This window comes from Scyliorhinus torazame, chromosome 10 (genome assembly GCF_047496885.1).
Source record: "Scyliorhinus torazame isolate Kashiwa2021f chromosome 10, sScyTor2.1, whole genome shotgun sequence".
Classification (NCBI taxonomy): Eukaryota; Metazoa; Chordata; class Chondrichthyes; order Carcharhiniformes; family Scyliorhinidae; genus Scyliorhinus; species Scyliorhinus torazame.
In genome coordinates this window covers 26,396,524-26,421,083 of record NC_092716.1, presented here as the reverse complement: position 1 = coordinate 26,421,083, position 24,560 = coordinate 26,396,524, and the positions used below count along the sequence as shown (strand labels likewise).

Sequence of the window (24,560 nt, the reverse complement as noted above, 5' to 3'; positions counted from 1 at the left end):
GAGCCATTAGGCTCATTTAAGTACCCGGAACCTGTATGCCCCTGGGGTTCAACAGCCATGGATGAGGCGTGACTGCACCGGGGGGGGGGGGGGGGGGGGGGGGGGATCCCGCAGGCCATCGGAGACCCCCGGGTGGTCGGGGACAGGGCAGGATGGTACCTTGGCACTCCCCCTTGCAGCAGGGAACCTTGACACTGCCAGCGTGCACCTTGGCAGTGCCACCCAGGCACCCTGGAACTATCAGGGTTTATTGCCCATAAGAGTGGAGGTGAAGAGGAGTTTGATGGCCCCAGAAAAGGTTGTGGAGGGGGGGGGGGGGGGGAGGGGGTGGGGGTGGAGGGGGTGGTGGTGAAGAGGTGGTTCCTGAAAGCCAGGAGTGGGGTCTAGAGATTGGGGCAGCTCTAAAACGCACCCCGATCCACGAAGACCCGGTCCTGCAGACGAGATAAAAATTGTCAATGTGCTGGTGAATTGCGTTGTGAATCTTGGTGCTGCAGCCACCGAGAAACACCCCTGCCAAACATGCCCAAAAGCGAACTTTAACTTTTGTCCGCTGAATCGCGCCCCATGATTCTGAATGGAGTTCTCTTGGGAAAACCTTTAATGACAGCTCTGTTATTTTACTTGAGATGCCGAGGCTAAAATTAGTGCCAATTAAATCCTGTTCGCAAAATTTAACAGATTTTGTTTTTACAATTGCAGCGGAAGGTGGAATTATATCTGATGCTACTTTTGGGTCCGAAGCTGCAAAATGCAGCATCACGGAAGACATCATTCGCAGATTAGGACACGTGGCACTTCAGGTTTGGGTTTTTCATTCAGAATATTTAAAACTTGTTAATTTTCAAATTTGATTTATTGATATAGAGTCACAATAAAAAATACTCATTGTTTGTGTTTGAGAAGGAATTTAGCAATAATGGACATGAAAGCAAGCAGATGTCAAGGTTTTTGTCGTCTGCTCTTGGCTTCATTTAGCATAGTGAGATGTCCCTAGGCTCTTCATGAAAGTAATTAGCAACCAAATGTTTACATTGAACCACATCAGGGGGCATTAAGGCTGTTGCCCACAAGCTTCGTAACAGAGGTAGGCTTAAATTGCGTCTGAAAATAGAAAAATAAAGAAAGAAAAGAAGTAGAGGAATTCTCAGGGAGAGAATTCCAGGGTCTGTGGACTAGGCAGATTCAGGTACTGTTGTCAAAGGTAGAGCAAATGTAAATTGGGGATGCATAAAAGGTCAGGTTGGAAGAAGCACATAAATCTCAGAGGGTTGTCGAGTCGGAGGAAAGTGCAGAGCTAGGGAGGGGCGATGCCGTGGAGGAACTCCAAAACAATTGAGAATTTTAAAATTGAGTGGCCGCTGGACGAGGGGACGCTGAAGGCCGGTGAGCACAAGGATAATGTGATGTAGATCTGGTCCAAATCGGGATGAAGATAGCAGGGCTATGGATGAGCTCACGTTTTATGGAGGGTGCAAGGTGGGAGGTTCAACGGGAGTGTGTTGAAGTTAAGTCAGGCGAGTGGAGAGACAAATGATTGATGTGGGGAGTAGTGCATGAGTTCATTAATGTTTTGTCTGTCTTTGGACACCAGGTGGAAAAAGCTTATGGAAATGCAAGAGACATTGAATGGGCAGTAAAAGACACAAAGATTTATTTACTGCAGGTGAGACTGTTTATTGTAAAACAAAACGGATGTGAATGCGCTCCCAGCTCTCGTTCAAACTGGCAGCTCTTTAGCGCTCCCCAATGCAGAGTCGCATGTACCAAGAGCATAGATGCGGAATGTGGCGATAAGCCTAATGTACAAGATTTCCCACCAATCTCCCATCTGTTTCGCAACTTGATGCTGAGCAGCTTATTTTTCTGTTACATAATTGAAGCAATGTAAATCTACACTGAAATGAAATCTCTGCTCATTGCAACCAACGCATGGAAAATTATCATTAAATATTTCGTATTTTTGATAGCGTTGACTAAGAAACATTCCATGAGCAGTTTCGGTCATGACGGGCATTCTTGTTCAGCCAGAGAAAGAGATATAGGAATTCATAGAAACTACAAGCATATGAATTAGGAGCAGGAATAGATTATTGACCCCTCAAGCCTGTGCCGCCATTCAATAAGCCCACAGCTGCTCTGACTCTGGCCTCAACCCCACTTTCCTTCAACCCCTAAACCCTTTGACTCCCTTGCCAGTCAATAACTTAAACTTAAATATATTCAATGACCCTGCCTCCACTGTTCTTAGTGGAAGAGAGTTCTACAGTGGAAGAGAGTTCTACAGGTTCCTGACCCTCTGAGAGAAAACATATTCTCCTCATCTCTGTCTGAAATGGGAGACCCTTATTTTTTTTTGAGTCCCTAATTCTAGTCTCACTAGGGAAACATCTTTTCAGCATCCACCCTTTCAAATCCCCTCAGGATCTTTTATGTTTCCTTCAAACCATCTCTCGTTTTCCTGAACTCCAGTGTCCAACCTTTCCTCGTAAGATATCCCCTTTATCCCGGGATTCAGTTGAGTGAAACTTCTCTGAACTGCTTCTAATGTAAGTATGTAACTTCTTAAATAAGAAGATTTAAACTGTACAGAGTACTTTAGATGTGGTTTTATTACGTACATTTGGTTGAGGGCCTGGACATCTAGAATTTCAGAACACCTGCTCCCCAAAAGAAACATTGTTTGATTGACAACTCAGGCTTTCTGATCTCTGCAGTTAATTCCATAATGTTTGTTGACCTAATTCTCGTGGTTTCAAGTGTTTGTGATTTTTGAAACTACAAAAGGGCCTGGATGATCGATACTTTTAAGCCTGTCCAGAATGTTTTTGAAGGGCTGTGGGAAGTTTTAGCATATTTAACATCTTTTGCATATTGCACTGTGGTATTTATTGGTTTCAAAAAGTGTACAGTGGGTAAAGGGCATGGAAGTGCCAGAGCTTGGCATAGGTGGCATGAGGGGGACATAGGGGGTGGGTGGAATGACAGAGCCTGGCATCGGGGCATGATGGACATGGAGGATGCGCGAGGGGAGGTTTAAAGTTTCAGAAATCTGTGTTTCCTGACCCAACCTGCCTCAACCCACAATTTCCACATCTGTAACATCATCCAATTCCAGGTTTGCCTTGAGCCATTTGCTGCCGAAACCTTTATTTGTGTCTTTCTATACTCTAGATTTGACTATTCCAATGCACTTCTGGCTGGTTTCCAACATTCTACCTTCTTTACAACTGAGACCATCCAAAGCTGTCAATTTCCCAACTCACACAGCATCCAGTTCACCAGTAACTCCATGCTCACTGACCTACAGTCACTCCTTGTTAAGCAGTCTCAATTTTAAAATTCTCAAAATTTCTAATCCTTGGTTTCAAGTCCTCCACTATGGCCTGGCCACCCCTTACCTTTGTAATCTCCTCCAGCCCCACAACCCTATGGTGCATATGCACTTTATGATGCCTCAATAAAGCACCTTTGGATGTTGGATTATGTCGAAGGTGCTATACAAATACCACTGGCTTTTGTTGTTCTGCTCCTGCACCGCATTTTTTTACCTTTGTTGTCGCGGTTTCATCAACAAGGCACGGTTTCACTTTCACACCCAATTTGCCAGGTGAGATGATGCTTTCTAACCTACGTGCCAGTCCAGCTCGACAAATTCGAGCATCGAAATAGCAGAATACAGATGACAAAAAGTCCTTTGTATTTTAAAACAATGAGTTTGCCCCTATGTAGGCCACAATAGCTGCCGGAGCTGGCAGTCTACCGTATTGCCTGCGAACAACGTGATTATCATGTTACAGATCTTAGTTCTCGCAAATCATATTATTGTTTGGCCAAACGATTTTGATGTGCCATTCAACAATGCACCATTTTATTCACTGTGATTTTTTTTTAAAAAAAATTATTTCATGCCATTTGTCCTTCTTGGGAGATGATGGACCGCGCCCTGTGTGTATCTCACTTGTGTGTTGAACATTGTCTGTTATTGACCTAGAGACGGATTAGTGTGTCGCTGTACCTTCCGCAGCCAGCACAGTCCAACTGATCTTTTTTATTACTTCAGCCAGACTCTCTTCAACCATCACTTATAGAATTTACAGTGCAGAAGGAGGCCATTCGGTCCATCAAGTCTGCACCGGCTCTTGGAAAGAGCACCCTACCCAAGCCCACACCTCCACCCTATCCCCATAACCCAGTAACCCCACCCAACACTAATGGTAATTTTGGACACTAAGGGCAATGTAGCATAGCCAATTCACCTAACCTGCACATCTTTGGACAGTGGGAAGAAACCGGAGCACCCGGAGGAAACCCACGCACACATGGGGAGAACGTGCGGACTCCGCACAGACAGTGACCCAAGCCATGAATCGAACCTGGGACCCTGGAGCTGTGAAGCAATTGTGCTACCCTTATTTTTCCTTTGCTTTTTCTGCACGCTTCCTAATTTTGAAAACAACATGTGAGTTTCACATTAGAGCAGTGATGGAATGAAGAGCACTGAACATATGTGATAACATCATAACTGAGGTTTCCACTCTGGTCGCCAAATGCAGGCTCCATGGAATTACATGTCTTGGTTCTGCCAGTGTTCATGAACTATGGAACATATTTACACAGTTTTTCCGACCACAGAGCAGATCGTGGAAAGGTTACATGATAATGTATTAAGGGATAAGTGACCTGATATTACACCTTATTTCGTTCTTGAAATCTGGATTTTGCCACCATGTGGTCCCTGGGTAGGAGGGGTGGGGGGTGTTGGGGGAGTTGAGGGATGTGAGGCTGCCACTAAAGTCTGCAACCCACTCAATGGAGGAGGAGATCAAAGTAATTAAGGGTGCGATCTTCCAGCCTCGTTCCACTCGCGTTCAAGCGTAACAAAGCCAGTGAAGGGTGGGAGAGGCCAAAAGTGCGATCCGTGACGGGTGCCAAACAGTTTGCGATGCAGCCAGCCCGCTCCCGAAGGGATGTGGCCTCATCAGAGGGGTGGATCTCGGGGGAGCTGGTGGCCACCGTTGAAACTCCATTGGACGGGTCTGGGTTGCCATCCAGTGCCCCCTCCTCCTGATCAGTGCCCATAGGGCCCTGGGGTTCACCTTGGGATGGAGTGGTAGCTGGATTGAACCCCGGCTGCACCTGCACCGTCTGGCTTTGCCAGCCCTGGCGGTTCCCCATGGCCCACACCATGGTGTCGACGCCCACAGCGAAGCTCTTCAGTGAGCAGGCCATGCTGTGCAGTGCCTCAGCCTATACCCGCCTGTGACTGGGACAGTGCCTCAGCCTATACCCGCCTGTGACTGGGACAAGCTTCGCAGTGCCTCGGCCATGCCCATCAGAGAGCGGGACATGTCGAGGTTAGCCTGGTGTTAGATAACATCCCCCGGTGAGGCAGACGTACTGCCGAGACCCTCCGCCATGGCTGTCACCAACTGGGCGACGCCTTGGACACTTTCACTCATGGTGCCAATGTCGTGCACCAGGCTTTCCACTACGGTCGCCACCCTAGCAGTTTTGGCCTCGATGCCATTCATTGCCGGAGACATCTCCCGCGCTCGTAGCCTCTGGGACTCCTCCAAGCGGCTATGGATCTGCTGGAGTAACGCTGACATCTCCCTCTGAACGTCCCAGCGCTCCCTATCATCTATCCGGGTAACCCACTTCCAGAGGTTCAGCATCAGGCTGGGACCCAGCTGGGTCCTGGCATCGAGCAGACCTCCGACTGCTGTCTCTCCTGGGGGTTCCTGCCTCCACCTGATGTACATCAGCAGCAGTGTGGTGCTCACCAGATTATGCCCCGAGTGCCTGACCATTACCATTTCCCACCGAGGTGTGTGTATTTGTGCTGGTGGAAGGTAGGGATGACAGCTGTGCCGCGACTATTATGGTGGCATCCTCGGAGCTCTCGTCCGAGGTGTTCTCCTCGGAGTCAGGAGAACAGACCACCTGGGATGGGCCGGCACCATCGACTGGTGGGCCTGCAGGAGAATGGACATGTGGGCTGGGATTCTCCCCTACCCGGCGGGGCGGGGGAATCCGGCGTAATGGAATGCCGTGAACCACAGGGGCGTCGGGCCACCCCAAAGGTGCGGAATTCTCCGCAGCTTTAGGGCCAAGCCTTCACCTTGAGGGGCTAGGCCCGCGCCGGAGTGATTTCCGGCCCCGCCGGCTGGTGGGAACGGCCCTTGCCACCACGCCAGCCGTCGCCGAAAGGACTTCGCTGGGTGACACGTGCGCGGGAGCGTCAGCGGCCATTCACAGCATCCCCGCGCAAGCGCAGTGGAGGGGGTCTCTTCCCCCTCCGCCATAGTGAAGACCATGGCGAAGGCGGAAGAAAAAGAGTGCCCCACGGCACAGGCCCCATGGCCTGCTCACCCCCCGGGGCCAGATCGCCCCGTGCCCCCCCCCCCAGGACCCCGGAGCCTGCCCGCGCCGCCTTGTCCTGCCGATAAGGTAGGTGGTTCAAGCCACGCCGGCTGGCGAGGGTTGACAGCGGTGGGGGAAGCCCGCCGACCGGCGCGGCGCGATTCCCGCCCCCGCCGAATCTCTGGTGGCTGAGAATTCGGGACTCGGCGGGGGCGGGATTCACGGCAGCACCCGGCGATTCTCCAACCCGGTGGGGGGGCGGAGAATCGCGCCCGTGGTCAGTGGGAGGGATGGGTCGGTCAGTAAGGCAATCAGTACTCACATTTGACTGGTCCTCCAAGTGGATACCGGTGGCTCCTCACCTTTGCGGAGTCCTCCAGCCTCCGTGTTGGTGACCGCTCTGTCGTCGGCCGCACCGGTCACCTCCAGGACCCGTTCCTCGAAGGAGGTGAGGATTCTCAAGTCCAGCTCCCCACCGCCAGTCCGAGGCCTCTCCCACCGATTGTGGGTCAGCTTTTCCTGAGGAGACACAGGGAGAGCATCGTTAGCCACACATGATTCACAGTGGTGGGAGAGGGTGTGCGAAGGAGGATTGGGGGGGGAAAGGGGGACGGAGGGCTGGGCGTCACTTGGAGAGTTGGGGGTGGATGCTCCCTTGCGGGGGGCGGGGGATGGTGGTGTCCACTCACTCGTGCTGCCCGATGTGTAGGTCTTTGACCTTCTTCCTGCACCACATCATCCCAGGCAGCACTGGCTGCCTTGTTGCTCACCCTTTGGGGCCCCCCGGGGGAACGTCCCTCCTGGTCTCCACCCCGTCCAGCAGCCTCCTTAGGTCGGCGCCCCCGAATCTTGGCGCTATTATTGCGAGCTGGTTGGGGTTGGCTGAGTTTAAGTGCTGCTTGACCTTGTTAGCGGGGGGGGGGGGCGCTGGCGAGCGCAGTTCTGGCGAATCAGCCGGCGAGGCGTTATTGGCAGCAAGAAGCCCGTGAGGCCCTGTTAAGTGAACCAATTAACGTTGAATTGCGTTGCCAGTTTCGCTGGGCCAAGCGCCGGGAAGCTCGCGGCAATTCCCGCTCGCGACAGCACTTGGAAATTTTTCCGGAAGCCTGTCCCCTAAGATTTCAATTAAGGGCCATTTTCTGAATGGTGGATGTTTTCCACTGTCATAATCATTCCTCCACCCACCGCACACTGGGGCCCTCACAGTTCAGGGCTTTGATTCCTTTCTTGAGAACTTCCATTTTGAGCAAGTCCTTGGGTCTCCCTCTTCCTTGGTAATAGGGTAGCCTTTCCTTCAGGCCCTCCCATTGACCTTCCTATGTCCCTGTTGTGTCTGTCATCCTTAATTGAATCAGTGTAGAGGTGGTTAATGGTTGTGCTGACTCCCGTGAAACCTGCCCCAGTGGCACACAAGCTTGGGTCTTGCAAATGATCCTGATATTAGGGGCGGGATTCTCCGAAATGGAGGCAGAGTGTTTGCGCCGTCGTGAACGCCGTCGAGGTTCACGACAGCGTGAAATGGCCCCGATCCCGACCGATTCAGGGCCCGATAATGGGCTAGGAGCGGCGCCGCGTCATTTACGCATGCCAGGCCTTGCCGCCGCGTAAAGGCGGCGCCGCATACATGACACGGTCGGCGCCGCATAACTGGCGTCACCCGCGCATGCGTGGTTGCCGTCCTCTCCGAGTCCGTCCCGCAAGAAGATGTCTGACGGATCTTGCGGGGCTGCGGAAGAAAGGAGGTCCTCCTTCAGAGAGGCCGGCCCGATGATCGGTGGGCACCGATCGTGGGCCAGACCCCATTTGAGGCCCCCCCCCCGGTGCAGGATCCCCGCTCGCCCCCCCCGCAGGCCGCCCCCCCAGCATTCCCGCGCTGTTCCCGCCGGCCGCGACCAGGTGTGGACGGCGCCGGGGGGAACCCGCCGTTTTGGGCAGGCCGCTCGGCCCATCCGGGCCGGAGAATCAAGGGAGTAACGGTGAATCGCCATTTTGGCTGTCTCGGGCGATTCACTGTACCGCGCCGTGCAAAACGCGATTGTGCTGATCTGGCCGCTTCCGTGAATCGCGGGAGGGCGTCGCGGGAAAATTTGGCGACCCAGGCGATTCTCCCAACTGGCGCGGGAGCGGAGAATTGCGCCCAGGGTTTCCGATGCCTGAGGAAAAATTCAACCCATGTTCTTACGATTACTCGTCCTTGACATAACCCCCACACTATCATATTAGATATACAGCAAGGGTGAAACTTGTGAAATTTATTAACACATCTCAAGCACAAGGACCTACATTTTCCAACCTTGTGTTAGTCGTATCCCGGACATACCCTGGGAGATGCGCATGATGCATGAGTTTGACTCCGCCTTATCCACAGTCTACAAATGGATGACAACCTCAAACATTGGATCGATAAATAATTTTCTGTTTTCTTCCGAATAAAGATGTCAACGCGTTTCTATAGCCAAACTGAATTACTTTAATTAAGAAGCCTTAGTGGAAAGATAATCATTCCAGGATTTACACAATAGCTACCATACGATACAGAATTAAATGTTTATAACATTCAAAATATTCAACCTTTTCTTGAATTATCTTTTAAACCATATCATGGGTTTTCTGTGCATGAAATGTACACAGGAAACGGTAGTGAGACACAGGGAGCCCTGGAAGTCCCAATGCAATGGCTCTGTGGAAATTGGCTGGGAAGTTTGAACTTCCAATGGGAAATTCTCCAGTTTGAAACTTTCCGAGTAGATCTCCAACCTAAGGTTCAGAGGGTTCTGACTTACTTACCTCGATCGTTACTCAGGAAATGTTAGACAGGGGCAAAATAACATATCTAATTCCTGGTTAACTATACAACTGACTCCCCCACCCCCACTTTTCGACTCCGCACCGAGCCCCCGATGCTTCAATTCCCCGGTCATCCATTCCCCCTCCTACCCTCCAACTGCCCTCTGAGCCCCTTGACCATCCAAACACCTTGACCATCTGACCACCCCCCCCAACCCTCTGACATCCCAGCACCCACAGACCCTCCGACTCCCCTCTGACCTTGCGATTGCAACTTAACACAAACTCACCAAACCACCCACCTCACCAAGCTGACATGTTACCACCCCACCACCCTCGCCACACTGCCACTTATTACCCTGCTCCCCTACCCAGCTGACCCAAGAACATGAGAAATAGGGGAGGGGTAGACCATTCCACCCTTTGAGCCTGTTCCGCCATTCGGTGAGATCAGTGGCTGACCTTTTACTTCCACAACATTTTCCTGCTCTACCCCCATATACCTTGATGTTTTTAAGATGTAAAAATTGTGGTGTTATTTGTGATTCTGTTATCAGGACGTATGTTGTAGTATTCACAAAGATCACAAAAGCTAAGTTCATGGACAAAGTTAACTTTTATTTACACTACTTATTAAAGCTCGGACACTTACTCCTATAGTAAACAATAATCTAGTAATCTACAATCTACACTCTACTAACACTAGTCTCTACACTCTATCTATAACTGCCCTCTACACTCTCTCAGTACTCCTCTCCAGCCTTCTCCCAGAAACCTCTGAGTCCCTTTGTACAGTTATGCATCTAGCTCCATCTAGTGGTTAATTATGGTATGACATTAACCCTTTGTATTCTGAACATAAGAACATCAGAAGTAGGAGCAGGAGTAGGCCATCTGGCCCCTCGAGCCTGCTCCACCATTCAATGAGATCATGGCTGATCTTTTGTGGACTCAGCTCCACTTTCCGGCCCGAACACCATAACCCTTAATCCCTTTATTCTTCAAAAAACTATCTATCTTTATCTTAAACCATTTAATGAAGGAGCCTCTACTGCTTCACTGGGCAAGGAATTCCAGAGATTCACAACCCTTTGGGTGAAGAAGTTCCTCCTAAACTCAGTCCTAAATCTACTTCCCCTTATTTTGAGGCTATGCCCCCTAGTTCTGCTTTCACCCGCCAGTAGAAACAACCTGCCCGCATCTATCCTATCTATTCCCTTCATAATCTTATATGTTTCTATAAGATCCCCCCTCATCCTTCTAAATTCCAACGAGTACAGTCCCAGTCTACTCAACCTCTCCTCGTAATCCAACCCCTTCAGCTCTGGGATTAACCTAGTGAATCTCCTCTGCACACCCTCCAGTGCCAGTACATCCTTTCTCAAGTAAGGAGACCAAAACTGAACACAATACTCCAGGTGTGGCCTCACTAACACCTTATACAATTGCAGCATAACCTCCCTAGTCTTAAACTCCATCCCAAAGGGGCTGGTTTAGCTCACTGGGCTAAAATCGCTAGCTTTGAAAGCAGACCAAGGCAGGCCAGCAGCACGGTTCAATTCCCGTACCAGCCTCCCCGAACAGGCGCCGGAATGTGGCGACTAGTGGCTTTTCACAGTAACTTCATTGAAGCCTACTCGTGACAGTAAGCGATTTTCATTTCATTTTTCATTTCTAGCAATGAAGGACAAAATTCCATTTGCCTTCTTAATCACCTGTTGCACCTGTAAACCAATTTTTTGCAACTCATGCACTAGCACACCCAGGTCTCTCTGCACAGCAGCATGTTTTAATATTTTGTCATTTAAATAATAATCCCTTTTGCTGTTATTCCTACCAAAATGGATAATCTCACATTTGTCAACATTGTATTCCATTTGCCAGACCCTAGCCCATTCACTTAGCCTATCCAAATCCCTCTGCAGACTTCCAGTATCCTCTGCACTTTTTGCTTTACCACTTATCTTAGTGTCATCTGCAAACTTGGACACATTGCCCTTGGTCCCCAACTCCAAATCATCTATGTAAATTGTGAACAGTTGTGGGCCCAACACTGATCCCTGAGGGACACCACTAGCTACTGATTGCCAACCAGAGAAACTGGATTGCCAACCAGAGAAACATTTTCCATAATTCCACCGATCTCTAGTCTTAAACATATTACCCCATCCACCCTACCCACTTACCTCACTCACACTCGTTCACAAATGCAGTGAAAAGCTGTTTAAATGTCCCAAAGCTTTTCCTTGTTCTCAAGAAGACTTGCCAAAATACGACAGCTACTGCCAGAAAAGGGTTGGTCTGGTCGTGTAGCCAGAAATGTGGAAATCTGCTGTTATGTTAAAAAAAACATAGGAGGGATGTGGCAATCCTTGGAAGGTCCTGTCTCCTTTTATCCAAAAAGAAAACAGTTTATTATTCCTTATTAGCTAATAGTGCAATTTTATTAAATGTATGAGTTTCCTAACCAGGCAGAACCCTTTGCCAAACAATTTGAACTGCAAGGATATTTGGTCTTGGAGGGAAATGTATTTTAAAATGTATAGTTATTTCAGGCGTCACAGTTTCAGAGTAAAGTTGCGTTAGGTATCGGCCGATGAAACAGGAAAATATAATTTCAGCACAATTCAAATAACCAATTCGTAAGCAACGCATTTGTAGTTATGATCTTTAATCTTTCAGGCCAGACCAATAACAACATTTTACACTGAGTCCGAGTTTGAGCTGATGCACGAGTTTGACTCCGCTTTGTCCACAGACTACGAATGGATGACAACATCAAACGTTGGGTAAATAAATTATTTCCTGTTTTCTTCCTAATAAAGATGTCAACGCAGCTCGGGTTCAATTCCCGTACCGGCCTCCCCGTACTGGCGCCGGAATGTGGCGACTGGGGCTTTTCACAGTAACTTCATTGAAGCTTACTTGTGACAATAAGCGATTATTATTATTATATAGCCCAACTGTGAATTTTAACAGGCTTTAGCCGAAAGATAATCATTCCAGGATTTGCACAATAGCTGCCATAGAATACATCATTGAATATTTAATAGTCCCTCCGGCTACTCCATATATACTGGAAACGTTCCCTTCTGAAGATATGAAGAGGTTGCTGGTTAATCCTCTCTCATACTTTCTGATCCGAAGGTACCTCTCTGGGCAATATTTTCCCGAGGTTTAAACCTGTCGTCCCCTGTTACTGTGCGGTATTACACAGGGAAACATCTCTTCTGTTCTCAAACTCAATAGCACGAGTGAGACTGTTATTTTGAAAGCAACATATTGAATGTTATATTGGATGTTGCAGTGAAATGATGCCTGGAGCTGTTACACCTCTAACATCAAGTACCTTTGTGAGAGCCATTGAATATGCATTACAGGTGAGTTAGAGTGAGATGGTTGCATCTGCTGAGGGAATTCATTGTTATAATATGGCTCTCCGCGCAGTGTTCTAGGCAGTATTTGTACTGTTTCTGGAAATGTCCAAAGATGTGCAGGTTAGGTGGATTGGCCATGCTAAATTGCCTCTTAGTGTCCAAAAGGTTATAGTGGGTTACGGGAATAGGGTGGAGGAGTGAGCTTAAGAAGGGTGCTCTTTCCAAGGGCCAGAGCAGACTCGATAGGCCGAATGGCCTCCTTCTGCTCTGTAAATTCTATGATTCAATGATTTTATGAAATCAGCCAGAACCTTTATAAGCAGTGCGTCATCGTGAGGAGTGGGTGGGCCTCTATTTAATACGGCAGTCATTGCATTGAAATCAGTCCATAATATAACATTCTAAGCAGTCTTCTGAAATCATAACTTTGGAAGTTAGTTTTATTCTCATTCCAGTCTTTGAATTTCAGAGTAATCAGCATGGATACGGGTCCAGGTGACCTTCTGACCTAGAGGGCTCTAGGGATCAGAAAGGTTTTTTTGCACCTAGTACAGCAGTAGCCCGCTTAGGATTTCCCAAGTGACTTCGCTTTCCAACAAGTGGGCAGCACGGTAGCAGTGGGCAGCACGGTAGCACAGTGGTTAGCACAGTGGCTTCACAGCTCCAGGGTCCCAGGTTCGATTCTCGGCTTGGATCACTGTCTGTGCGGAGTCTGCATGTTCTCCCTGTGTCTGTGTTGGTTTACTCCCGGTGCTCCGGTTTCCTCCCACAGTCCAAAGATGGGCAGGTTAGGTGGATTGGCCATGCTAAATTTGCCCTTAGTGTCCGAAAAGGTTAGGTGGGGTTATGGGGATAGGGTGGAGGTGTGGGCTTGGGTAGGGTGATCTTTTCAAGGGCCGGTGCAGACTCGATGGGCCGAATGGCCTCCTTCTGCTCTGTAAATTCTATGATTCTGTGATCAACCGCATTATCTTATCCCTTGAAGAATCATGAATGATGAAACTGTGCAGCTGTGCAGGCAGAGAGGCCAATCCTGATTAATCACAAATTTTCCAATCTGCCCTAACTTCTCCATTGCACTTTGCATGTAGTGGTGAATCGCTAACGTAAAGGAGAATAGCGATGCATAAATGTACTTAGGTTTGAGGGAATTTGCAGCAAAGCCCTTAACACATTGGTAAGTGAGGGAGCTTAGCAGTTCCACTGGGTTACCAGAAAGAACATGAAATTTTTGAGCAAACTGGTGTACCGCTGTTTTTCACCTGATTTTGTTGGTCACTGTTGAACAGGCCGCAAAGTGATGAGCTATACGCCAATAAAGAATGCATGTCAGGAGTGGCAAAGGGTTCTGGTGTTTTGAATTTGTGCAGCTTCTCTGATGAAAGGATGAATAACAACAAAATTGGCTAAATATTCATCTTGTCCACTTCTGCAGTTATAACCTACCCAGGCCCACTGTTCTTGAGGCAGGGAATGAGCACACAAACATACCTGATGGTGGTGAACGTCCAAGTATGACCTGGGACCTGGGAGCACATGCTGAACCATGTGATGCAACCAGTCTGCTCTTGTTAAAGATGGGGGTGGGGTTTTCTCACCCCGGGGCCGGGCCGGAGAATCGGCGGGACGGGCACGAATCACGCCATGCCGCCCCGATGCCGGTCCGCCGATTTTCTGGAGAGTGGAGAATCGGCGCCATTGGCGGCCACGCAAAAAACGCTGAGTCCCACCGGCGCCATTCACACCTGCTCTTACCTGGCGGCACCTCGGCGTGGATCCATCTGGGGGTGGCCTGGTGGGGGGAAGGTGGGTCCGACCCCGGGGGGGGGGCCTCCTCTGTGGTCTGGCCCGCGATTGGGGCCTACCGATTGGCGTGCCGGCCTCTCGGGCTGGGGGCCTCTTTTGTTCCGCTCCGGCCCCTACGCCATGTTGCGTCGGGGCCGGCGCGGAGAAGGGAGCCACCGCGCATGCACGCATTGGCGCCGGTCCCACTGCGCATGCGCAGACCCGCGGCACCCATCTGGCACCGGTGATCGGCAGCTGGAGCAACGTGGGTCGCTCCAGTGCCGTGCTGGCACCCTGCAAGTGTCAGAATCACTGCTCCTGAGGCCATGTTGACGCCGTCGAGAAACACGATGCAGTTTAGCCTCAGGATCAGAGAATCCCGCCCAGGCTGTTCCTCTTAGTCTGTGGAAGGGAGCTGCCACTGGCTGTTCTGGCTTCAGGCAGGAGTTACACAAATGGAGCATCAGACAAGAGAGAAAGGGCTCCTAGCTTCACAGAAATGGCCGCAGAGGCCTTATTGATGGAGCTGGACCGAAACATGGTCATCATGTTTCTATGGGGAGTCAGGAAACCCACAAGGATCACCTTTCAAAGGGACTGGGAGCAGGAGGCTGGGAATGTCAGTGCAAGGAGTCAAACCCTGAAATTCATGCAGATATTTGAAGGCAGTTATTTTGTTTGTACTTGAATAATGTTTAATATTTCACCAATTTCATTTAAGTAGGAACTGTCAATGAAAGCTGGAGGCAACCCTTGCTTTTCACCCTATAATTACAAGTACCTGGGGATCTGCTGTTCCCATTTGTTTATGAATCTAATGGTAAGCTTTTAAAAATAATTTTAAGTACAAGTGTTCGCTACGTATCTTTGCTGTGGCTGGGTTGGAAAGCAAATGGAATCTGAATGCCTGTATTTAGACGATGCAGAGAACACGGTTTTGTGAGGCGCTGACAGTGGACAGATTATAGGCGGGATTTTCTGGCCATTCCAGCTGGTGGGATTTTCCGGTCTCGCCGATGGCAACCCCCTGCCGCGGGTTCTCTGGAGGGTGGAGGGTCCGAACAGTGGGAAACCCCGTTGACAACAGCGGGTCCGGAAGCTCGCACCCTATGAATTTGGGGCGGACCCTTTTCATAATCCAATATGGAGCCTAAACAACGGTTGACAGCACATTCCATTTGCAACAACACAAGATGACAGCTGGTGAGGTGGGAGACTGGGTAACAGCAGAAATCCCATTCCATCCCACATCCAGCCCTTTCCCTTCCCTGGCCTCTGGGATTCCAAATCCAAATTTTTATAAATGCATTTATAAGCAAATGAAAGCAAATTATACATTTCTAACTGTGCGTCCTAGATAATGAGCTTTATTACTCAGACTTTGATGAAGCATCTAGCAGAAGTCACAAGTCAGAAGAGCGTTGTTCCTTCTCAGCGTGGTGTAATGTTAAAACGGAATTGTAAATAAAATCTGTAATGAGTATCCATGTTGATTGTGTAACATGATCTGGCTTCTCTAGCTACAGTATCTTTTACTGCAGAAAGGTAAGTGAAGTGCAGGGAACACCACGACTTGGAGAGAACTGCTAAGTAGGTTCAAAATTGCAACTTTTCTCAAGGAATTCCGGACAATGCAAATGTGACAAAATAGAGTTGCTCTTAATTCTTCCATTTTATCTGTTAAATATACAAAGAACAGGATTTCCCAGTCTCTGACCATTTGTGAGGGAAGGCCTAACAGCTGTTAGTAAGGGAAAGGCAGGATAATTCTCCTTAAATTGGGACAAGTACTGAATTTTCCATCAGATATCGGGAGCCAAATTTTCAAATGGCTGTGGAGCCTTGTCCAAGAGGGCGCAATTTCAAACTCTCGGTTCCAGAGGTCGCCTTGGAATCCGGGAAAGTTTGATGAGTTTTTAAGTAGTGTTGCCAAAGGGACCCTGCTGAGGAACAGGGTCAGGGATTGGAATTCATCCAGATCGTGATGTCTTCATATTTCGGACCCAAGAAAATCAAATAGTTTGGTGCGTCACATTACTTTTTTCAAATGCTTAAACCAGCTGTGGCTCTGCAACAACAAAAACATTCATACGAAAAACATTGGTGGATAACCTCCAATATGGATCAGACCTTGTGCTGGATTTTACCCTCCCCCGCCAGTGGGTTTGAAAGTGGGGCGACTCATTAAATCCCGTGGTTGGCCCTCCCGCTTCCTATTGACCCACCTCCGAACTGTATGAAATTTTACAGGTGATGGTGAAAGTGTAGGCCACCTGACGGCCTTTCGCTAATTTACCCGCAGCGGGGGAGGTCCATGCCAAATGGGAAGCCCTAGCAGCTGCATGGGCTGGTGTTGGTTAAGGAAGGGTGGGGTGGAGGGGGTGGGTAAGCTCCTTTTCGGGTCCCCTGTTCCCATCGGAGACACACACCTCTCGTCCCTCTCGCAGGGGCCTGCCAGTCTGACCCTGGCGAATCTCTCCATCCACCTTGGCGTCTGGCTCCAGTGCTTTTTCAAAAAAAGAATTTAGAGTACTCAATTCATTTTTTTTTCCAATTAAGCGGTAATTTAGTGTGGCTAAGGGCAGCACGGTGGCGCAGTGGGTTAGCCCTGCTGCCTCACGGCACCAAGGTCCCAGGTTCAATCCCGGCTCTGGGTCACTGTCCGTGTGGAGTTTGCACATTCTCCCCGCGTTTGCGTGGGTTTCGCTCCCACAACCCAAAAGATGTGCAGGCTTTGTGGATCGGCCACTCTAAATTGCCCCTTAATTGTAAAAAATGAATTGGGTACTCTAAATTTATAATAAAAAATAAATTTAGCGCGGCTAATCCACCTACCCTGCACATCTTTGGGTTGTGGGATTAAGACTCATGGAGAATGTGCAAACTTCACACCAACAGTGACCCAGGGTCGCAATCGAATCCGGTCCTCAGCGCCATGAGGCAGCAGTGCTAACCTCGGCGCCACCATGCTGCCCCATTTGTCTCGTGATAAGACTGCCTGCAGTCCCAGTAGTGACCACTGCTCCTGCTTGGCGCTGCTGGGACTACAGAGATGTGGCCATCTGATTCACTAGCAGCTCTGAGGAGGAACTCCCTATCCCTGAGGGACAGAAATCCTGCCTCCAGCCCATTAATGGTCAATTGGCAATTAGGTGACAGCTGGGTAGCCGTTCTTCCCTTGGGCGGGTTCACCACTGACTCATCAGATTGGAGGGCAAGGATCACTGTTCCCCATAAAATCTAGCCCAAGTTGTTCCTCAACAGAGAGCTATCCGGATTTGAAATCAAATGTAGCATGATAGCATGACTATATTAATTAAAAATTGAAAGAAGTTATGTTGGGATTCAGCTAGTATCTGGCCGTATTTCCACCTCTCAGGCAATTTGATTTCTGTCCACCTACCAACCACAGATGCTGAATGATTGGAATATGGCTCTCTGCAGGCTATATACCTGTTGTTCTATTTCCCTGACAAATAGAACAACGGGTATATAGCCTGCAGAGAGACATATTCCAATCACTCAGCATCTGTGGTTGGCAGGTGGATAAAAAACAAATTACCTAGACCTGATCATGCATATTAGTGACTTATATGGACACAAAATAGGAGTACAAACGTGATATTCCAGCTGATGGTTTATCATGTCCCGCTGATCCATGCCCAAATTGTATATAGATTAGGAACTGAGGCTGGGACTTTCTGTGCCCACTGTGGTGGGTTCCCCATAGCAGATGCAGCAAGCCATTTAAATCTTCATTGTCTTCGCCCACACCGTAAGATCCCACTCTGAGTCACAATCTCCAGTGTGGTGCTGAGGGGAGGGCTGCAGTGCTAAAGGTATTGGGCGGGATTCTCTGACCCGCCAGCCCTGTTTTCCGGCATGATGTGCCCCCCCCCCCCCCCATTGGCAGCGGGATCCTCCATTCCGGCAGCCGACCAATGGGGTTTCCCATTGTGGCCATCCCACATCGGGAAAGCCGGGGACGTGGGGGCGCAGTTGGCGAAGTGGAGGATCCCGTCGATGAAGAATCTCACAGGTTAGCTTTCAGATCAGACTTAGGCTTCACCTGGCTGATCTCTCATGTGGATGCAAAAGATCCACGACTCTATCTCAAAGAAGAGTAAGGGCCCGGTGTCACGGCCAGTATTCACCCTCAATCAACAGAACTAAAAAACAATTCTGGTCATTATCACATTCCTGATTGTGGGAGCTTGCGGTGTGCAAATTGGCTGTTACATTTCCAACATAACAACAGTGACTCCACTATTTAATAGGCTGTAAAGCACATAAGATATGCACTGGTCATGATTGGTGCCCTGTAAATACGTCTTGCTTTCTCCTTCTAAGGAACTTAAGGTAAGATGGCTTGTCTATTTGTTAACAAAGGCTTTAAATATATTGTAAAAGTACAAGTCTTTGTCCTCTCTCAAAATAATGCAAGAAAATGTACAAAATATTTGTTGCTCTAATGCAGCAATTTTGCAAATTTACTTCAGGCTTCAAAGATGGCTGTTCAGACTTAACGGAGAAGCATAGCCTCCAAAATGCAACCTACAAACACATAGGAAAGCCAGAATTGTACTGGCCACGAAGCATTTAGCCTTCTTGAAAAGCAATAATGTCAATTCGGAGTGGAATGAATGCTGCAGATGGATCCCTGAGCTAACTGCAAGATTTCAATCTCACCAATAACAAATAGTTTTTTGCAGAGAACTAAAATTAGACTCAATTATCTCACTGATTAGCTATGCAACAGGAAAACCATAGTCCAATCATGCTGGTAAACTAACCAAGTGAAGGAAAAGTCCCAGTCAATCTTTGGCAACAGACTATTTCTGAGCTATTGTATTTCCTGACCCGTTTAACAACATTAGAATAGACTGTCATATACAGCAAGCTCGATATCATGAAAGTATTTTTGACATGTGATTTGTCCCAGGACCAATTATTCTCGGTAAAGGTCTTAATGTCTGGAGGATTCCATTCCTCGCAAAGAATGTTAATAACTATGCAATTAAGTAATTGCTTGTTCCGTGACTAGCAATATAATTGAAAGATGTCTGATATTGGTGGAATGCTTTTCGGAATAAGAGTTCTATATGTGGTGTGTGACCCTTTGATGGTCAGTTACGTAATGGCTGAAAGGTTTACTGTTTACAGGTTGAAATTATTACAAACATTCCATTCTGATTTCAGTATCGGGGGATTGGAGTTGACTTAAGTTTAAAAGAAAATTGTCTCGATATTTTTCAAAATTGAACATTTGATTCATTTATTTTTCTTCCAGGGCATGAGTTCCAACATGGAGCAGAATAACTTCATTACGCAGAAGAGTATGAGTGAATTTGAACTGCTAGGAAGGGTACATTCTTGACTTTTATTTGTGCAGTACAAAAAGCTTACTCTGTAAAATGCATTGGGCAGAATTTTACTCATTCCCCACCGGTGAGTTTGGAGGCGGTAGGGTGAGTGTATAATTCTTTGTATGGGCTTCTCACGCTCGCCTGCCTTGACCACTGTGCAATTTTACACTCGGGTGGGCTGGCCTGCCCACCTTCCCCAATTGAGACCCTTAAGTGGCCAATTATTGACAACTTCAGGGCCGTTTCATAGAATTTACAGTGCAGAAGGAGGCCATTCGGCCCATCGAGTCTGCACCGGCTCTTGGAAAGAGCACCCTACCCAAACCCACACCTCCTCCCTATCCCCATAACCCAGTTACCCACCCAACCCTAAGGGCAATTTTGGACACTAAGGACAATTTAGCATGGCCAATCCACCTAACGTGCACATCTTTGGACTGTGGAAGGAAACCGGAGCACCCGGAGGAAACCCACGCACACACAGGGAGAATGTACAGACTCTGCACAGACAGTGACCCAAGCTGGGTATCGAACCTGGGACCCTGGAGCTGTGAAGCAATTGTGCTAACCACTAAACCGTTTCCCACGCTGCCTCAATTTTCAGGCTGGTCGGAGGAGTTCCAGGTTATGGAATACACCTATAATGTCCATGCCACTATTGGAAGAGGGACTTTCCACCTGCCTTGGCCAATATTCTTTCCAAAATAAATATCACAAGAATCAACTCAATGAATCATCGTCTCGTTCTGGGACCTTGGTTTGTGTAATTTTGAGTGTTGCATTTGCCTAAATAGATGAAAAGCCCAAGATTGTCCAGATTTTTAAGAACCCTAATACATGAGTCAACTCTGTGCCACTTCTCTGAACTGTCTCCAGACTTTTAAATGTCTTGCTTGAACCTTGGTGACCAGAATTTTACACTGCCAGCACATATCCACCCCATTGCGAAGGATGACTTCATCCGACGCTGACCTTGCCTTAGCTTTGCTGCGGAGAGTCTCATTCATGCCTTTGATAGGCTTAGATGTAGTAATGCCAACACACCTCTGCTGGCTTCTCACATTCCACCTCAGTAAACCTGGGGTTATTTTGATCCTTGCTGCCCACCTCCTATCTCTACCAAGGCGTGTTCACTCATTATCCCGCGGCACACTGTTGGACTTGTATAACCTCAGGTACTTTCAACCACTTTACTTATTCAAAATTTTACCTAGGGTGCCTTTATTTACGTGGAAACAAATCACAAACACAAGTTTGAAAATTCAACAATATGTATTAACACAATTAACCCTTATATTACCCACAAAATACTAGAGGCACCCATGAACAGTGTATACTACCCGCAAAGATGGCATGGTAGGGCTATGGATCTGATCGCTGGAATTTCTCTGGCCTCTCCCTCCCTCTCTCCCTCCCTCCCTCACTTCCTTCCTTCTTTCCTTCCTCCTTCCTCCCTCCCTCCCTCCCTTCGTTCCTACCTACCTAAGGTTTGGTCTGGTCAGGTCTTCACATCTCCGATGTGGTTAAGGTTACCTCGCATGCCGCGTTTTTGCTCCTGAGGGGTCGGAATGTCTGTATTCACCCCTTTTGGCTTTGCGCCCTTTTCCTACTTCCTAGTGGCCTTTTGCCAATGGCATATCGAAAAGGTATCTAATGATCCGATTGATGCCCTATTGACAGGTCACCTGGGCCCACTCCATGTGTCCATTTCCCCTGGCCGTGTTTACACGTATCCCTTGCCAAAAAAGGTGACGGCAGGAACTCTAGGCGGCTGAGAGTCTGGTCCGGCCTGGGTTCGTAACAATAGGCCGGTATATTTTAATTGGATCGATTATCGCTGAGTGGCTGATTGACAGGGCAGGTCCGGACATGTCTTGACAGCCTGTCTGACCTCTAAGTGTATTAGAACGTGGCTAGTCCGAATTCCCATGAGGCTGTGCTGGAGCGACTGTGGCTTGTTTTAAAGTGTCCAATTCTTTAAATTAAAATATCCAATTGTAATCGGGCCTAAATCTAGGCCTTGCTAGCTTACCACAGCGTCGATACACATTGGCTCCGAGTTAAGCAACGGTTCAATTTTAGAACTCTCATCCTCATTTTCATATACCCCCATCATTCCTCCCAATCTTTCCAATCTCCTCCCACTCACAACCCTTGGATGTGATCTGCACTCCCCCAATGCTGACCTCTTGAGTATCCCTAATTCTAATCGCTACAGTTGTGCCTGCTGCTGTGCCAATGCCCTCAGCTCTGAAATTCCCTCTGTACATCACTCTGCCTCTCAATCTTTTTCTCTCTCCTCCTTTAAGGCACACCTTAAACTACCTCTTTGACTAGGCTTTTTGTCATCAGCCCCAATATTGTCTTACGTGGCTCAGTGTCATGTTTTGTTTGATAATGCTCCGGTGAAGGGTTTTATGTTCTACCGCATTCAAGATGCTACAAAGTATAAGTTGGTGTTGCTGTTTCCCACAGTACTGTACAATTTGATCATACACCTCTTGTGACATATTCTACTGATTAAGCTGTATACTCATTGATGTAAAATAGAAACGATAATCCCTGGGAAATCCTATGAATTGCTGTTTATCCCCTCCCACTACATCAGGTGGAATTCCTGTCACAAATACCCTTGCTTGCTACCCTTCTGCAAGTTCCACACTCATACTAAAGACCCCACAACTTTGAACTGGTAGACATGTATGTTGAACTTTGTCACATGTCTTCCAGAAGAACAGGCATGACATGTCACAGCACTTCCTCAGGACATCCCAAGTGCAGTGTGATCAGCTCTATGAGCTCCTTCGGCGCAAACGCAGAAAATTGCTGCGACTAAAGAAATAAAAGAAAACAATTATATTTATAAACTGCCTTTCGCAATCATATGGATGGCAAAAATGTTGCATGGCCAATTAAATACTTTTAAGATAGTCACTGTTGTAATGTACAGCAAACAATTTGTGGACAGCAAGGCCCCACAAACAAGTCACAAACTACCAATTACCAGAAATGATATGAAGTGAACAAAGCAGTTAAGAGGCTGGAGTAAATTTGAATATTGTTATAATCCACGTTAACTTTTATTTAAATACCATCATTTTATCCCATAGCTCTGAAGGAGTGAGTACAGAAGTAAATTATATTCCCACTTTATGCTTAATTACGTGCCCCAAATTTATACCACACTCAATGTGGAATGTGGCGGGGAGTCTGACCCACTATATCAGATTGGACATTGCTACCTGAAGCTTGCAACATATCAAGGTAACCAACACACCCTGAAGCATGTGATAGCTTGCACAAGATACATATAAGTTACGCACTGCAATTGTTTCTTCCCTGAATTCTTTACATGATGCAGTCACCCACTTATCTGATAGGTAGCTGACACACTCAGAACCAGCATTCAAGGGGAGGTCCAAACTTTATTTCCATTTTTTGCATGGGGGGGGTGGGGTAATACACTGTGCCCATGCCTCTTCCAGAAAATGCAGTCATAAGAGTGTAAATGCACCCAATGGACCAGGAAATGTATGTAAAATCTGCTGATCGCGGAGTTGTGCATCATGGCAGTGCCAATATATCATGTGTGTTTGCTTTTTGAAAGCAAACATTTCAACAAATAAATCTGCAACAATTTATAGATGTAAGTATGAATTGATAATGAAATAATGAATTGTTTTGTTGACCAGGTGGTGAATGAATTATCATTAAACGATGTTGTTTTGATTCATGGAGATTCACCCTTCTGGAAGAGAATCATCAATGCAGCTCAGTACCTACAGGTAACGTTTCTTGTATGATCACAGTCTTGTCTATTTTTTATAATATCACCAGAGATAGTTTTTGTAACCGTTTTGAATTCAGATTGCTGTTGCTGTTTTTCCTGTAAAGCAAATGAACTCAACTATCTCGATCAAAACAAATTACTGCGGATGCTGGAACCTGAAGCAAAAATCGAATAATGCTGGAAGATCTCAGCACGTCTGACAGCATCTGTGGCGAGGGAACGGAGCTAACGTTTCGAGACTGGATGACTCTTCGTCAGAGCTAAAGAGAACTGGAAATAGGATGAGATTGATACTGTATTGGGGGTGAGGGGGTTGCGGTGCAGTGGTCCCCTCTATCCATTCCTACTGCTCCACCCCCCCCCCCCTACCTTTAGCGGGGAAGGGTGAAAGGGGGTGAGGCAGCGCTTCACGTGCACCTCCTTCAATCTGGTCTATTGTATTCACTGCTCCCAATGTGGTCTACTCTACATTGGAGAGACTAAACACAGACTGGGTGACCGCTTTGCAGAACACCTTTGGTCCATCCGCAAACAGGACCCAGACCTTCCTGCCGCTGCCATTTCAACTCATCGTCCTGCTCTCACGCCCACATGTCCATCCTTAGCCTGCTGCCATGCTCCAGTGAAGCCCAGCGCAAACTGGAGGAGCAGCACCTCATCTTCCGATTCGGCACATTACAGCCTTCCGGACTTAACATTGAGTTCAACAATTTCAGACTCCTCCACCTTTGCCCCGTTTCTATTTCTATCAACTTATTTTAATTTCTTCTATTTACCTGTTTCCCCCTCACCATTGTTCCCCCTCCCTCGACCCCACGTGGGCCATCTGTTCCCTGATCCTTTGGCACACCCCTCACCTTTGTTCTGCCATTCACACATTCTAATCTCTTTATGTGACGCTTTCAGCTCCCTTCGTAGCCTCAATCACCGCCATTAACATTCCTTTTGTCTTTCTGTGCACGGCATCTTTGTAAATTTCCAGCCCCACCACTCCACACCCCCACACGACAGTCTAAATCTGACCCTATTTCCAGTTCGCTCCAGCTTTGACCAAGAATCACCCAGACTCGAAACATTAGCTTTGTATTC

The 24,560-nt window shown here is 47.9% G+C and overlaps 1 protein-coding gene across 3 annotated transcripts in view; it reads left to right on the top strand.

The window, feature by feature from the left end:
* LOC140430417 (rifampicin phosphotransferase-like) overlaps positions 1-24,560 on the top strand; it is a 210,051-nt gene that overhangs the window by 124,677 nt on the left and 60,814 nt on the right. For all 3 annotated transcript variants that reach the window (XR_011949419.1, XM_072517887.1, XM_072517885.1), the window contains exons 18-24: positions 703-803; positions 1,595-1,666; positions 11,836-11,942; positions 12,461-12,533; positions 15,040-15,135; positions 19,606-19,680; positions 23,374-23,466. Coding sequence is in view for 2 of the 3 variants with exons in the window: in XM_072517887.1 (XP_072373988.1) it covers positions 703-803; positions 1,595-1,666; positions 11,836-11,942; positions 12,461-12,533; positions 15,040-15,135; positions 19,606-19,680; positions 23,374-23,466 (617 nt within the window). In the remaining variant the exon portion in view is untranslated. The remainder of the gene's footprint in view (positions 1-702; positions 804-1,594; positions 1,667-11,835; positions 11,943-12,460; positions 12,534-15,039; positions 15,136-19,605; positions 19,681-23,373; positions 23,467-24,560) is intronic.